The sequence below is a fragment of the Phoxinus phoxinus genome (genome assembly GCF_949152265.1).
Source record: "Phoxinus phoxinus genome assembly, chromosome: 15".
Lineage (NCBI taxonomy): Eukaryota > Metazoa > Chordata > Actinopteri > Cypriniformes > Leuciscidae > Phoxinus > Phoxinus phoxinus.
Genome location: NC_136890.1, coordinates 5,644,865 through 5,660,357, shown reverse-complemented (window position 1 = coordinate 5,660,357; position 15,493 = coordinate 5,644,865). Strand labels below are relative to the sequence as shown.

The following is a 15,493-nucleotide window of genomic DNA, read 5'->3' as shown; positions in this document are numbered from 1 at the left end:
GACAAAACTATTGTGACACACCGCTTGATTAATTATTTCTGGTGTTTCAATCAGATTCATTGTCACATGTGTAAAATGTGTAAAATCAAGCACCTAACCTTAAAAAATAGGTCCTTCTGAAATAGGTCGTTCTGAAGAGCTCAGGGAATTCAAACGTGTTATTGTGATAAGATGCCTCCTTTGCAATAAGTCAGTTTGTGAAATGGCATTCCTGCTAGATACTTCAAGGTCAACTGTAAATGGTATTATCGAGAAGTGGAAACATTTAGGAACAACAACAACTCTGACCACATAAAGTCACAGAGCGGGGTCCCTGAGTGCTGAGGCACAAGATGCTTAAAGGGCCAGTTCACCCAAAAATTATCCCATAATTTACTCACCCTCAAGCCATCATAGGTCTATGTGACTTTTTTTCTTTCAGCCAAACACAATCAGAGTTATATTAAAGCATATCCTGGCTCTTCCAAGCTTTATAATGGGAGTGAATGGTACCCTAGATTTTGAAGCCCCAAAAGCGCATCCATGACATAGGATGTAGGAGTAGCATAAGCTTAGGTGAGAGTTGACGTCTCTCGCAGTTCAACAAATAGAGCTGAGCAACGAACTCAAGCTTGTCCCACATTTCTCTTTAAAAAATTCTCCTTTTAGACTTCTAATTCGTAACCGGTGTTTTGTTCTACTCTATCTTCTGCGCTTCCGCGTTCGTCAATACGTCATGCGTCGGGTCAGAGTTCACTCTTGGCTTGAGGGCGAGTATATTATGGGATGATTTTCATTTTTGGGATGAACTAACCCTTTAAAAGTCGCCAACACTCTGTTGATTCCATAGCTGAAGAGTTCCAAACTTGCCCTGGCATTAATATAAGCACAAAAACTGTGCGACGGGAGCCTCATGGAATGGGTTTCCATGGCCGAGCAGCTGCATGCAAACCTCACATCACCAAATGCAATGCCAAACGTCAGATTGAGTGATGTACAGCACGCAGCCACTGGACTCTGGAGAAGTGGAAACGTGTTCTGAGTGATACATCATGCTTTGATTCATGGAGTTTACCAGATGCCAGGAGAATGTTGCCTGCCTGACCTCATTGTGCCAACTGTAAAGTTTGGTGAAGGAGGGATAATGGTATTGGGCTGTTTATAAGGGGTTGGGCTAGACTCCTTATGCTTCCAACTTTGTGGGAACAGTTTGGCGCTTTTCTATTCCAGCATGACTGTGCCCCATGTAAGCAAGGTCCATAAAGACATGGTCGGATGAGTTTGGTGTGGAAGAGCTTGACTGGCCCACACAGAGCCCTGACCTCAACCCCATCAAACACTTTGGGATGAACTGGAAAGGAGAACTGCGAGCCAGGCCTTCTCATCCAACATCAGTGTCTGACCTCACACTGGATGAATGGGCAAAAATTCCCAGAGAAACTTTTTGTGGAGAGCCTTCCCAGAAGAGTGGAAGCTGTTATGGCTGCAAAGGGGTAGTTGTGGCCTAATGGTTAAAGAGTCGGACTTGTAACCTGAAGGTGTGGATTCTATTCTCAATACCGGCAAGCAACACGCACACGAAACACCAGCACACGCCATTTAAAAAAAAGCCATGTACATAAACAGTTTATAGCCTATATATTTACTCCACAAACTAACTCTACAAACATGGAAAACAGTGATAGATGGACCTCTCAACCTTTACGCCATGGAGAAAATCCAACGTAACTTTGGATAAAGCTAAACATGATTATGTACTTCTGCTCAGCTAGCAACAACCACACAGCAAATGTCTACTTTCTTTGTATAACAGTTATATCTAATAATGTATTAGACAGGACTGGTAAACAGAGCGAAACCTTATGAATGATGGAGAATGGGAGCGCTGTGTGTTCAGGCTCTGCCATTCTAAGTGCCTTCAAAATAAAAGTCACATCAACAAGCCCAGCTTAGGTCACTTCAGAGTTCCTACTGGCGGTGCAAATGCAACCAGGAAAATGGCGCTTGGAGAGCACAATTCACTGGGAACCACCCTGGGGTGCGTTTCCCGAAAGCATCGTTAGCCAACTATGGTCGCAAGTTCCGTCGTTATCAGCATAGTTCAACGATTTGGTGTTTCCCGAAACCATCGTTCCAACGAACGTTCGCAAACAGCATCGCAAACTTGTGTGGTTGGAACGACTGCTCTCGAGCTGTGGTTAGAAGCATAGTTTCTAGTTTACATGAGATGTAGACTGAATAAATCCTTATCTTTAGCAAAATAAGCAAGCTGACATTCAGTACAACCCGTGTTATTTATTTAGAATACATACAAATGTAATTTACGTCTTTTAGTTTGTCAAGAGATTTAAAACACCGTTTTTGAAGACTGCGCATGTGCGAACGCGCTCTACTATGTAAGAACGAGCCAAATATTGAGTCTGGTAATAAAGCAAAATAACTGAGAAAAATTAGAAATGGTCTTCAGATGCCATGTCTGTAACTTATATGACAAAATCTAGCGTTAATTCGATCTCAAACAGATTAATTAAAATAATTTATTAGTCCACCACGTGCGAGACGTCATAAACCAGCGTGGTTGAACGATACTTTGCGACATACGGTTTCGGGAAACAGTCGTGACGAGCTAGTTGATTTCTCCAACGATGCATCATACTTTGGTAGTTAAGCAGTGAGCTATATAGTTGTACGGGAAACGCACCCCTGGCTAGTTCCTATAACTAAGCTCCTAGAACTACCCAGTGTGAAAGGAGCTATTGTCAATGTATTTAGATTGCATAAACTGGGATGGGCTCAGCCTTATGACCCTAAAAGGTCATATAAGGAGCAATCAATGAATTAATGAATTTAGAAATGCAGTATTATTGCAGTTCCTGTTGGTGTAATGGTCAGGGGTCCAAATACTTTTGTCCATATAGTGTATATTTTTGGGCCTTTTTACCACTTTAATTTGTCAGGATATGAGACAGGATGGCAAATTTGTTTTATATTTCATTATTTTACATATTTCAAAATGTTCAAGATTTTGAATCTCAGATTTTCAATGTCGAAACTTACGTTTTCACATATTTATAACTGAATGTATAACAACTGCTAGTTTAATCATTATAATGTTTTTGTTACATTCTGGTCAATTGATGGCATTCTGTGGTTGCATATTTTTGCTAAACAGTATAATTGATCATTGTTATAAAAACAATTTCTTCCAAAGCTAGTAGTTTCATGTCTCCTGTGTGATGGATAATGTACAGCCAGCCAATCATAACAACAAAAAATGAAGCCCTTGTGGGTGACACTAGACCCTGGTGCAAAGCAGATATTATTCCTTACGTAATGGCGTATTGATGAAAGCTATTTCCTGACACACAAATATTTGTCTCTACTCATGTTTCGGCTCATTGCCCGCTGCCTTCATCTACTGTATCTTGCCATGAGCAGAAAATCTGTAGTCTAATTAAATAACGCAGCACCAATGAGTCAAGCGATCGTTTTCTATGACCCGCGAGAGTGCACGGTTAGAAGGCCCACCCGAGCACATATGGCAGGCGATCCCCTGAGCGCTCAGGTTACTGCGCAGGTCCAGCAGTGTCTGTAGGTTGGTGTCTCTGTGGAACAGCACAGGCGCGTGACTGGCCGGCCGCAGGAGACAACAGCAACACACCGATCCCAGCAGAACCAGAACATACACACCTGAAAAACCAGACAGGATTAGATGTGCTATGTGGATGGGGGAGGATGTTTCTCACAACAAGCTAATGCTGGGTTTTAAATGCTTCCTGCTACATTATGCATGACTGTATTAAGTCTATAATTATACTGCCGTTGTTTCAACACTGCTCAGGCTGCTCGGCTAATAAGAGGAAAGAGCAGTGGTGGACTGGGAGAAACCTGGCTCTAATTTAGCTTATTGACATGCATACAGCTGCATAAATATGCATATACACAATAGGCGTTTGTTGAAATTTCTTGGTACACCCCACCATGCTAATACGAGCTTAATTGCATTGTCGCAGACGCATACGGAAGAGATGCAGTTCATAGCTCTTTTGTTTAAAATGTGAATAGACTGACCTTGAGAATAAGAAACAAATTACAGGGAGTCTGAAGCAAAACAGCCAGGAAATGTTTCATCTTACTCATGCACAAATTGTGTGTACATTAGCAGAAAAATCTGAATCTGACTCGCACGAGTTCGCTACTTTACTCTTTGTTCGTTTTTTGGATAATCATTTATCATACCTGTGTAAGCAATCAACCATTCTTCTAGTTCTTATATAAAGGTATATTCTTAAAATACATTTAAATAGACAATCCTGATTTAGTTACAAAGTAAATACCGGTAATGATTGTTATTTTAGTATTATTTATATTACAGTATTTGTTCATATTTAATAATATTAGCTTAAGTTTTAGTCATTTTGTTGTGTGCTTTTGTCATTTTTATTAATAATAAAAATACATTTAATTTGCAATGTGCCTTGCTTATACTCAAAGCAGAAAACAAGCAAATTAATACATAATACATGAGTCAGAATAAATAATGCATAATGCAGTTAGTTGCCAATATAGTTTTAGTTCTGATTTCAGTTTTAGTTAACAATAACAACACTTCTGGTGAGATATTTAGAGCATACTACTCACATTATTTTTTGTATGGTTATGCATAATATCTAAATGATGTACTAAATATACGCAGTATATCACCAGAGAACAACTCATCAGTACTGCATCCCACAATGCACTTGACTTGACCCTTTCATCAAACTGCCAAAAGGACGTCAAAATTCTATTAAAGAAAACATACAGTATAATGTTAATTTCCGAGTTTATATGTAAATGAAGAGTTCAGATGTAAAAGCTTCTAAGTGCCATCTGAAATTCTCTTCTAGAATGATAATTTTGATCAAGCTTGTATGTTTATGTTCAGTTGTTTCACTTTAATGGCAATGAAAATTACCTATTATTTGTCATTAAAGGGAAATTACTGAACCTAAATATACGAGCTTGATAAAAATGCTCATTTTTGAAGAAAATGTCAGATGGCACTTAGAGGCTTTTGCATCTGAAGTCTTCAAATGTTCTTGACTGTGTTCAAAATGTACTATATTTTAAGAAAGAGTAGGCAGTATACAGAATGTTAGTAGCCTACATTAAAACAGCACAGTATGTATTATATATTGCAAAATATTTTTAAATAATTAGCAAATCAGTTTAAACATTATTCTACACTATTCAACCTTGTGCAATGTACTATGCAAACATTGTAGTCACATGACCTCATTGCATTGCATGTTTAATTCAATAAACGGTGTCGAGTTATTACAGCCTATAAAAAATGTCTCCACATTTGGCAGTCTGGTCAAATAATCTAGCTGATATTATCGGTTCATCCATCACACTGCGGTATATGGTATCCCATGCTCTGTTGCGCACATTTTGACAAGTGTATTAAGTCATCCAATCATTTTATGCATACAGAAAATGTGCATACTATTCATACATACTATAGAGAGCGTATAGATATGTTGCAGGAAACAGAATAGTAAATTCCTAACAGTCTGGTTCACGATGCAGCTTATTTTGGCCAAGAACTGTCCATGTAACACTCTTGTGAAAAATAAGTGCATTTAATTGCTAAAGTATACTTCTTTTTCACAAGGGAAAAGTAGCAAAAGTTTGTTTTTATGTGAAGTGCTGTAACACTGCACACAAAGTGATGTGCACTCAAGGATATATCTTTTACATCCTATCAAATGTCTCAAATTAAACTCTTATATGATATTTTACATGAAACTCACAAACGTTAGCAAATCAAGCTTTGGATTCAGAGAGACTGATGAAAGCCTGTGCACCACAACTTCAAAAAGTAGCACATAAACCAGCCAATCAGAGTGGAAGGTTCCCGCCAGCTCTGGCAGTTTTGTGCGTGACATATGATACATCAGACAGAACAGAACAGTCTGTGAGTGGATTGTCGGCGCCTGAGAGCAAATTAATAAAGATGCTTAACTAATGTGAGTATTGTGAAAGCACATCACGTCTTTTGAGGTAATCATCACAAATGTTCCCAATTATCACAAAAGTTACTGACCTATGATAGTTTTCCGTTTGTCGACGACAGGCTCTGCCACCCAGTGTCTCAGGAGCCTCTGAAGGTGTGCGCTGACAACCCCCACGCTGCCCTCAGAGGACACGGACATAGGAGCGTCTACAGAGAGCGACAGCAGGGCAGCATCCGATTCAGACTCATACACACCTGGACAGAAATCAAGACATCCTACAATTTGAGATAATGCACCAAAATTTTCATTTTAAAGGGGTCATGTCATGAGAAATCAAATTTGCCTTGATCTTTTGACACATAAGAGGTCTTTGTGCCATTAAAACACCCTGCAAGTTTCATAGCTTAAACCGTCCACTCATTATAAACAAAAACGGCTCGTTTTTGATATTGCGGAATCGGTGTGATTTGCATATGACTGCCTCCAGAGCAAGACATCGACGAATAGCTACACATCATTGCATCATAGGCCCCGCCCACTGCCGTTTAGTCGCTTAACAGCTGATATTTCCCTGCACTGGATGTGAGCGTCGCATCAAAAGCAAATAAACTCATTATAATCACTGACGCTGTCTACACTGGATACAGTATACAGATGCGTGTTCAGTTTCTGACATGCTCAACACACTTGAGTCTGTTGACAACAGGATGAATGGAAGAGTGAAAGAACGTTTGCTTTGACACATCCAGTTTCAACAGCTGGTTTGCGTCTCTGTACAGACTTCAGAAGGATCCCAGTGTCAGAAATAAGTGATCGGAGCATTTTGTTTTGTTAACGAGGAACAAATGGAGTCGCAAATAAACTTTTTTTGACAGATCAGACAGCAGCTGCACCACAAACCATACGTAAATGATTCATGCTTTGTGTGTAAATTGCGTTTTTTTTATGGATAATGTTTCTAAACACTAACTCACGTGCAATATTGAGTGGGCGTTGATGCTGTTTCCCATGCAGCGACGTTAGCCAATCATAAGTGGGCGTTTACTGACTTAAAGGAGCCGCCCCAATAAAAACAGAATAAGGCTCAGAATAAAGGCTGAAAATAATTGTTTTTCTGCATATATATTTGTTTTGTTTTTTGTGCAAAACGTTATCAATATTATAAGTGAACCATGACATTCAAGTGATAAAAAAAATAAATCCATGTCATGACCCCTTTAAAATAAACAGGTAATTAAAATAGATAATATTTACCTCCTTACTTCATATTCCTGGTCTTATAGTAAAGGATTCATTGGTGCACATTATTCCAAATAAGAAATTGTATTTGTAATCTTTTATCAAAATAAAGTCATCCTTACCAGGTTCCAGTTCTACAGTTATTAGAGCGACATCATCATCATCTGAGAGGGGACTAGGGCTGGCGGACAGTTTAGTTAGTGTGGTCCACCTGTTAAAGGGATAATTCACCCAAAAATCCCATTAATGTCATCATTCACTCACTCTCATGTCATTCCAAATCAGTATGCCTTTGTTTCGCTCTTTTCCATGCAGTTGCAATGAATGGGGACTGAAGTTTTCAGCCTTCAAAAACAATGTTAAAGAACCATAAAAGTGTCCGTGAGACTCGTGCAAAAATGTTATTCACCAAAAATATTTTCCTCCAGTAAGCTGCCAATGGATCACTCTGTCAGTGAATTTAGCTTGAGAACTGGATCAGTCTGAATCATGAACAAATCATTCAGATCCGTTGTGTGATGGGTCAACTAACTATTTAAAGGATTAACTTCTCCAGTCTCACTTCTTGTTTCCTACCTACAGTATATAACAAATTTGCATAATACCAGCCTATGCACTTCATTGGCTGCCCGCAAACAGTCTAATTTGACCCCGCCCTCAAACAGTGTAGTTGCAGCTGAGACTGGAAGAGTTTGGTTTGTTTTGTTCATGTTGAGAAGACACTGTTTTCTGCAAATCCACTTTGATGCACTTCTAAAGGATGAGGTTACTGTTTGTATCACCGTCTATCAAGTGCTGAGAAAGATCAAGAGCTGAAATTCAGATATGGTTAATGAGCGATCGGTTTCCGAAACACACTATAAGTGGTCGACCAATCACAACAAACTAGGACATCTGACCAATCACAACAAACTAGGACATCTGACCAATCAGTGTAGAGTAGGCTCTCGGAAAGGAGGGGCTTAGAGAAAATTAATCCTCTTATCAAACCGTTTCAGATACTATGACAAAATATGTGATGCTACAATGTATATTAAGAGAAAATGAATGTGTTTTTGAACTTGGATGCTTGTAAACCTATTGTAGGAGACCTCTGAAAGTAAACGTTTAAAAATAGCCTAATGGGGCACTTAAATGGACTGAAATTGCATGGAAAAGAGTGACCAGCACTAACATTTTAAAATGTGTGTGTTTCGCAGAAGAAAGAAAGTCATGGTTTGGAACAACATGATGTTAATGATGACATAATTTCTTGGTGAACTATGATTTTAAAGGCACAATTCATCAAAAAAAGGAAATTTGTTTCACTCTCATTTAATTCCAAACCTGAATGTCTTTCTTTCTTCTGCGGAACATAAACTATATTTTGAAGAATTTTGGTAACCATTGACTTCCATTGTATGTACATTTCTTAAAATCTTCTTTTGTATGCCACAGAAGAAGGAGAGTTAAGCAATTGTACCTATAATGAATAATTAATGTGATAAAAGTTGTAAAATTCAAAGAAAAGAACATACACATTTCTCAAAAGACATTTGGAAAGACATAAAAACTCTACCATTTGGGACAGGGGTTGCCATGGGCAGCTCCACACTGGGTCCAGATGCAAAGGGCAGCAGGCATGAGAATGGACACCCAAAGCCAGCAGCAGCTCACAATGAGGGACATGAACAGACCGAAGTCATGAACCGCTGGGATCTAATGACGTATGCAAAACAGATAAAGGTCACATGTCAGGTGTTGGCAGAATTTTTTTCACTTTGCATGTTTTAAAATAAATTAACCGGTGGGATTCTCGTTACGTCAATACGCTACTGAATAAACATGAGATGGTGACAGAAACATAAAAGCCCAATGGGTACAAAAGCTACTGTGAATAAAATAAGACCTCTCTTTAAAGATAAAGAAAAGTTTGACTGTCTGCTCTACATGTTCTTTCTGCTTATTACATCAGTTGTGTTTATTTTTTGATTGATGTTAGATCTTGAGCTTCAAAGTAGGAGGTCACGTACGAATCCGCAAGTTCACGCAGAACTTTGGTTCATTTACTCACATCACTTAAAGTTTAAACTTGTTTTGATGGCAGAAAAAAAGCCCTTAATACAGAATGTAAGGATCACAGGTCATGATTAAAGCATTACTTTTTATATTGTTTTACTTTTTCTTTGTAATTAATTGTATTACGTTATTGTCTAAAATTGACGGTCCTAGTAAAAATCTTCCGGGTACTGATGTCATGGCCATGAGCACATCGACATATGTGTATTAAAGCCCCACTGAAGTGCCTTGGAACGCGCAGCTTTGTAAGATGCGTTGACGTAATTTCCACTGAAACAGGAAGCTAAGGCGGGACATATTGAATGGCTCCTCCCCCTTTTCAAATAGCCAATAGCGTTTAGTTTACCTCACAGACTGCACGTCGTACTTGTCAGCACCATGGAAGCGAATCCGAGCGCTGATGATACGTTGGATTCAATAATAGAGGTGTGAAAAAATTCTAGCCATTTCATTCCTAACCAACGTACAGCTGGAAAACGGAATAAAACTCGAGCGTTTGAGTATCCGAACACACATCTCCAACCCATATTGCTCTGTGACGTGTCAACGGTCGTATTGGCCTGGTGGTGTTTATAGCATAGGGGGCGGAGCTTCAGATTCTAGAGAGCGTTTGATTGGACAGAAGATGTGATGAGAAGCTGAAGTCCGCAGTGATGTCATAAAAATCTGTGATCCATTTTAGCGGAAGTGAGAGACTGTAAGTTTAGCGAATTTTGCCATTAATTTGGAACACACCAGTTTATTCATAACCTTAAAGGTGAACTATGCAGGATTTTTACCTTAACCAAACAGCTTCGGATTCATTGGAATGGTTATATTACTTTTTTCGGGTTGAATGGTGGTCGTTTCGCACCCCACTATCGCATGTGAGCGGAAAAACACACTTGCAGCTTTGAGCCGGCGGGCCGCCGGACGCGGCGTCAGGAAGTATCGCGTGATATCAGCTCTCGCGATGTAAAGAATTGCTTTACGGCAAAAAGAAATTGCTAAAATTATGTAATTATTGTGCTCACTCAAGCTGTTCGAACCCGAATGAATACGACGTTTTAAAGAATGTCCCGTCTGCTTTGATGTCGTTAATATACTAGCCTCTGGTATCTGAGAGTCGCCAACGAGTTGTTCGACAGTGTTGTCAAATATCTATTCCGAAGCTGTAGGGGGAGCTCTATAGAGAAACCTGCGAGCAAAAAGCGGGAATACAGCGAAGAAATTCCCGAAACTGCATAGCGCCGCTTTAAGGCTAACATATTCATAAAAAAAAAAAATCATTTTGATTTCAGGGGGCCTTTAAGCAACCAACATGAATTACGTTAGTACGTTGAGGTTAGCCAATCATAACAGAGGTCATTTACATAGAGATTTAAAAAAAATGTATAGCAGCAAAAAGAGCCTGTTTAATTGCAACCACCAAAGAAGTGGAAAAACTGCAAACTGTTTTGATTGCAGGAAACTTTGACTAGCATTGTAAGTGAACTTAATAAAATCCTATGAAAGTGTAAATGTGGTCTTGGTGGTCTAAATGTTAGCAAATTGATTTTCTATTTCTCCTGCTCCGCTGACTGCACCTGTGAGAAGGTGTTTGCAGCATATGCCGCTGCCGTCGTGAAGGACGTGAGGAACGTGGCTCTGCCGGCTGTCTTTACTGTGTAAATCATACGCTGCATTGAACAAGTCAGGTGGGCTGACTGTCTGAAGGTACTTATGAACACAAACACATCATCCACACCTGGAAGGAAAGACAGAGGAAGACAGTAAGACCAAAGAACATGTTCATTTATAATGTGGAAAGCTCATGGGCTTTTATTATTCTCACCGATGCCGATGATGACGAAGGCTGCCACTCCGTTGAGAATGCCGAGGTATTTCACTCCAAACGCCACATGATACAAGAAGAGCGCCACCAGACAGCTCAGACCAATACTGGCCAAGCCAAAGAACGTCAGAAACACTGCGAGACACAAAATGGATATGACGCATAATGCCAGATCAAAACACTTGAGACTTTTAGCGTTCAAGGACAGAGATCTTTTGTTAACACTACAAGCTACTACCAAAATTAGCTATTTATTCACAAGCACATTTTCTTTGAAAATATACAGTATGTAATTTAATAATTGCATGGGTAATATGAAGAGTATTTATTACAGCACTTATTACTTATAAATGTACACTGTACGATTAATAAAACTAGAAAGTAGAAAAATGTCAATTTAAACACCTTAAATAGCCACCGCCTACACCGAAAGTAAATTAAAATAAATGTAAAAAGTCATTAAGTTAAAAGTTATATGCACTAGCATTCCAAAGTTTGGGGTCAGTAAGATGTTTTCTCGGGATGGATTTATTTGATCTAAAATCCAGTAAAGTGGCATTATTGTAAAATACAGTAGTATACTGTAACTGTCACGATCAGCCACGCACTACATTTCCCATAATTCACTGCCTGGACTCATCTTCACTGATCGCATTCACCTGTGTCTCGTCACCCTGTTAGTCTCTCTAGCCTATTTGTACCCTGTTCACTCATTTACTCTCCGCAAAGTTTTGTACAGGTATGTTGTTACACTGCATTTCCGAGCATTTTCCCTGGTTTCATGTCTCTTGGTTTTTTGGATTTCTTGCCTGTTCTGTGGGTTACGCTTTTGCCTCTGACCCCTGCCTGTTTTGTTTGTTTCTTTGTTTGGACTGCCTACCAGTGCTTTGACCTCTTGCCTGTTCTTTGGATTACGTGTCTGGATTGCCCCATATAATAAAGCTGCATTTGGATCTCACCTTCTAGTCTCGGAGCAGTTTCGTAATAGTAACCCTAACTGTATTACAATTTAAAACAACTATTTTAATAGCCTATATTTAAAAACAAAAGTATTCCTGTGATCAAAGCTGAATTTTCAGCATCATTACTCCAGTCTTCAGTGTCACGTAGTCCTTCAGAAATCATTCTAATATTCAGATTTGCTGCTCAAGAAACATTTCTGATTATTATCAATGTTGAAAACAGTTGTGCAGCAGTTTTTGTGGAAACCGAGATGCATTCTTTGATGAACAGATAAATGCTGTTCAATGTGGAAAGAGAAGAGCATTTATTTAAAACAGATATTTGATCAGATCAATTTAATGTTTCCTTCCTGAATGAAAGTATTTAAGAGTTCAAAAAACAAACAAACAGTCATTAATTACTCACCCTCATGTCGTTCCAAACCCATAAGACTTTTGTTTATCTTCGGAACACAAATGAAGATAACACGAATGAACCTCATTGGTTCTTTGACATCACGCAAACATGCTCGAGCCTCCGTTTACCATGACTGAAGTAAGACTTAATGAATGTTTATTTGGACTAATAATTTGGACTAAACCACTCAATTCATTCGTTTTAACTTTTTTTAGGCGTCAAAGTGGTAGTTGCATGAACTGTCAATGGAGGGACAGAAATCGCACAGATTTCATTCAAATATTTTCATTTGTGTTTTGAAGACGAACGAAAATCTTATTGGAACAATGAGGGTGAAAAATTGGGTGAATTTTTTTAGATGGGAAAAGAATCTTACCCTGACACCAACCATTTCAATGGTGTAATTTGAAAACAAAAATGCAAAAAGTAATGAACTGCACATTTTACAAAATTTTGTTTAGCTACTTGTTACGCCTACCTGTTTTCCCCCTGCTGGCTCTGCTACACAGTGCAGGTGTTAGTTGGGCAACAGGTGTATTCAATATCCAATCAATGAGTGTCAGTATAAAGATCAGTACACTTTTGAGTGAGGTCTCTCACTTTTCTCCCACCTTTTCATTTAATACCCATTTTGTTATATATATATTTTCTCTCTTATCGTTTTGGTTAGTGTCAGATGTTGTTTGTTTATTTAATAACCACACACGCGTGTTTTTTCCCCTAGACGTCGGTTTTCTTTTCTTTGTTTAATAACTGTTTGCTTTGTTTGACAATAAATTTAATTATTGTTTAAGCATTTGTTGTTGGCCTCTTTTTGTGTTACGGTATGGGAGCTAGCCGTAACACTACTCCACAATCTTGCTAGAAATGCTGCACCGACTCAAAATAATCAGCAAACCTTTTTATTTTATTTTTTTTATCAGTTTATTTAAATCAACTATCCAATTTAGGCTTTTCACTAAAATGAAGGGTTGCATGCAATAAACTGCTGTAAAAAACAGCAATGTAGCAACAGTAGTAACAATAGCTCTGTACCGTAAGAACTACATAAACTTAGAATCAATACTTCAAGCTAATTTCTCCAACACGAGCACCTCTTGACAGGTCTGTTTCAATTCACCAAGACCTGAATGTCAAATTCAAAATATCCGACACTCTTACAAACCAAAGTTTTGAACTTACCATTAGCAATCGCAAAACTGACAAGATATTTTTGGCCCATATGCTTTACCGCACTAGGAGATGTTTTCTGTGGTTTCAAGCTTTTATCCCTGAATTAACTAAAAGTGCTGTGGCCTACAGAGAGTGCTAAAGGTTTTGTAACACACAGTCACACACCGGTGCGCGAGCTGAGTGGAACGACAGCGTTCGAGAGCTCTCTATTGTTTCTCAAACAAGGTAGCGCATTGCAAGTGCAGCAGACACGTAAATAAATTATGAAGGTTCAGGGAAGGTTATATGATATACAGATAAAGCACAAAGGTCAAGTTACATAACGTGAAAAAGCGTCATTGAGGTTTTTATAAAAATGTCAAATGGAAAAGTGGTGTTCCATTTTCCATTATCCAGACGGATGTTGGTGCCGCAGCTGTGAGAAAATAAGCCTCATTTTAGGAATGTCCTGACAAAAATAGTATAACTATTGACCTGGATATACCAAGAAAAGCAGCTGTGGAGCTGTGAGACGGCCAAATCAATACGATTTACTTGATTAATTGCCCAACAACTAAAGTCACAGATAGTACACCTTCAAGTCTGCATCCTCTTGTGCTTTTAATAGACTCATAGCTGGAATACATGAGTACTGCTTATTAAGTCATACTGCAAAATGTGTGGGAAATCTGTGTAGGTTCAAGGCATCAGTCAGATTTCATTTTAGAAATCATTTGCAGCTTATCTGTTGACACAAATGTTGACACGAAGCATACTGAGGCCATTCGTAGATGAGGGAATTAAATCCAGTTGCAAATCCGACAAAACCCAAGTTATAGAAACAAGGCTAAATCAAGGCTTGCATTAACAATCATATTTAACAATATTTTAGCGAGACTGAAACACTGTCTAGATTAATTAGCACTTTACGATAAGACTCAATTTGTTAGCATGATTAATACATTTGTCACCATGAACTAACAAGTAACAATTTTTACAACATGTACTAATTTAAATTAATGTTAATTTATAAATATGTTATTGATAATTTGTGTTTTTTTATAAAACACAACTAAAATTATATCTCAATTTTGTATTTAATAATTCAATCACGAGCAGTTCCAAGTCATGGCGCAGTATTCAAACCAAACAGGTCAATTGACCCTTCGCAGAGAGCTTGATTGACAGGTGATCTGACCAATCATACTTCGTCATCCGCCATTTTGTCCGACAAAGCAGTCAGGAGAGTTAGTAGATTAACATGGGAGGATTTGAACTTGAGAAACGGAGTGTACTGATGTCTTTCCGCGGTTAAAACAACATTCCTTCTGATGTTCATTCATGTTTATCTGATGCTATAAATGAACTAGAAGGAAGAGATGATCGGTTCACGAGCAGCTTTAACTGAGTCTACAGCGATCTGTCACACACATTAAAGAGACACAAAACGGTATTTATTGTTTAAATTTCTTTTAAAAAATGACCATAGCGACAGTAACTAAGGGGGCGGATCTTTGCGAATGGTCAATTGTGAGAGTGACACTACATTTATAGTTTTAAACTGTTTAATATATATGAGGTTGTGTTACTTACATTGATTTTAGACACAATATTGGCAGATACTTTGTCTGTTTGCTCTGCCAAGGACAATAGTTCCACAGACGTCAAAAGCAGAACCATCAGTTTCTCTCAGAGCAACACAAAGTGGTGTTTCCTTGCTGAACTAATCAGTCTTGTACGAATAGCTAGGTGAATAATTCAATGACTCACTCAAAAACACAGTGTATGTCAATTGAAAAAGTTGCTTATTTTGCAGCCGTTAAAAAAATACATTTTATTTAGCATGAATGTGTGTATGATTCATTAGCACTAGGTAAATAACTAGATTAAT

The 15,493-nt window shown here is 38.4% G+C and overlaps 2 protein-coding genes across 2 annotated transcripts in view; both read right to left on the bottom strand.

Annotated features, from left to right (window-relative positions):
* Positions 1–15,493, bottom strand: part of antxr1a (ANTXR cell adhesion molecule 1a) — a 326,460-nt gene that overhangs the window by 264,648 nt on the left and 46,319 nt on the right. The gene's annotated exons all lie outside the window — the stretch shown is intronic.
* disp3 (dispatched RND transporter family member 3) overlaps positions 1–15,493 on the bottom strand; it is an 83,336-nt gene that overhangs the window by 22,015 nt on the left and 45,828 nt on the right. The window contains exons 7-12 of the mRNA XM_079638399.1: positions 11,092–11,226; positions 10,844–11,004; positions 8,779–8,918; positions 7,343–7,431; positions 6,071–6,235; positions 3,508–3,669 (exon numbers count right to left, since the gene is read on the bottom strand). Coding sequence (XP_079494525.1) covers positions 3,508–3,669; positions 6,071–6,235; positions 7,343–7,431; positions 8,779–8,918; positions 10,844–11,004; positions 11,092–11,226 — 852 coding nt within the window. The remainder of the gene's footprint in view (positions 1–3,507; positions 3,670–6,070; positions 6,236–7,342; positions 7,432–8,778; positions 8,919–10,843; positions 11,005–11,091; positions 11,227–15,493) is intronic.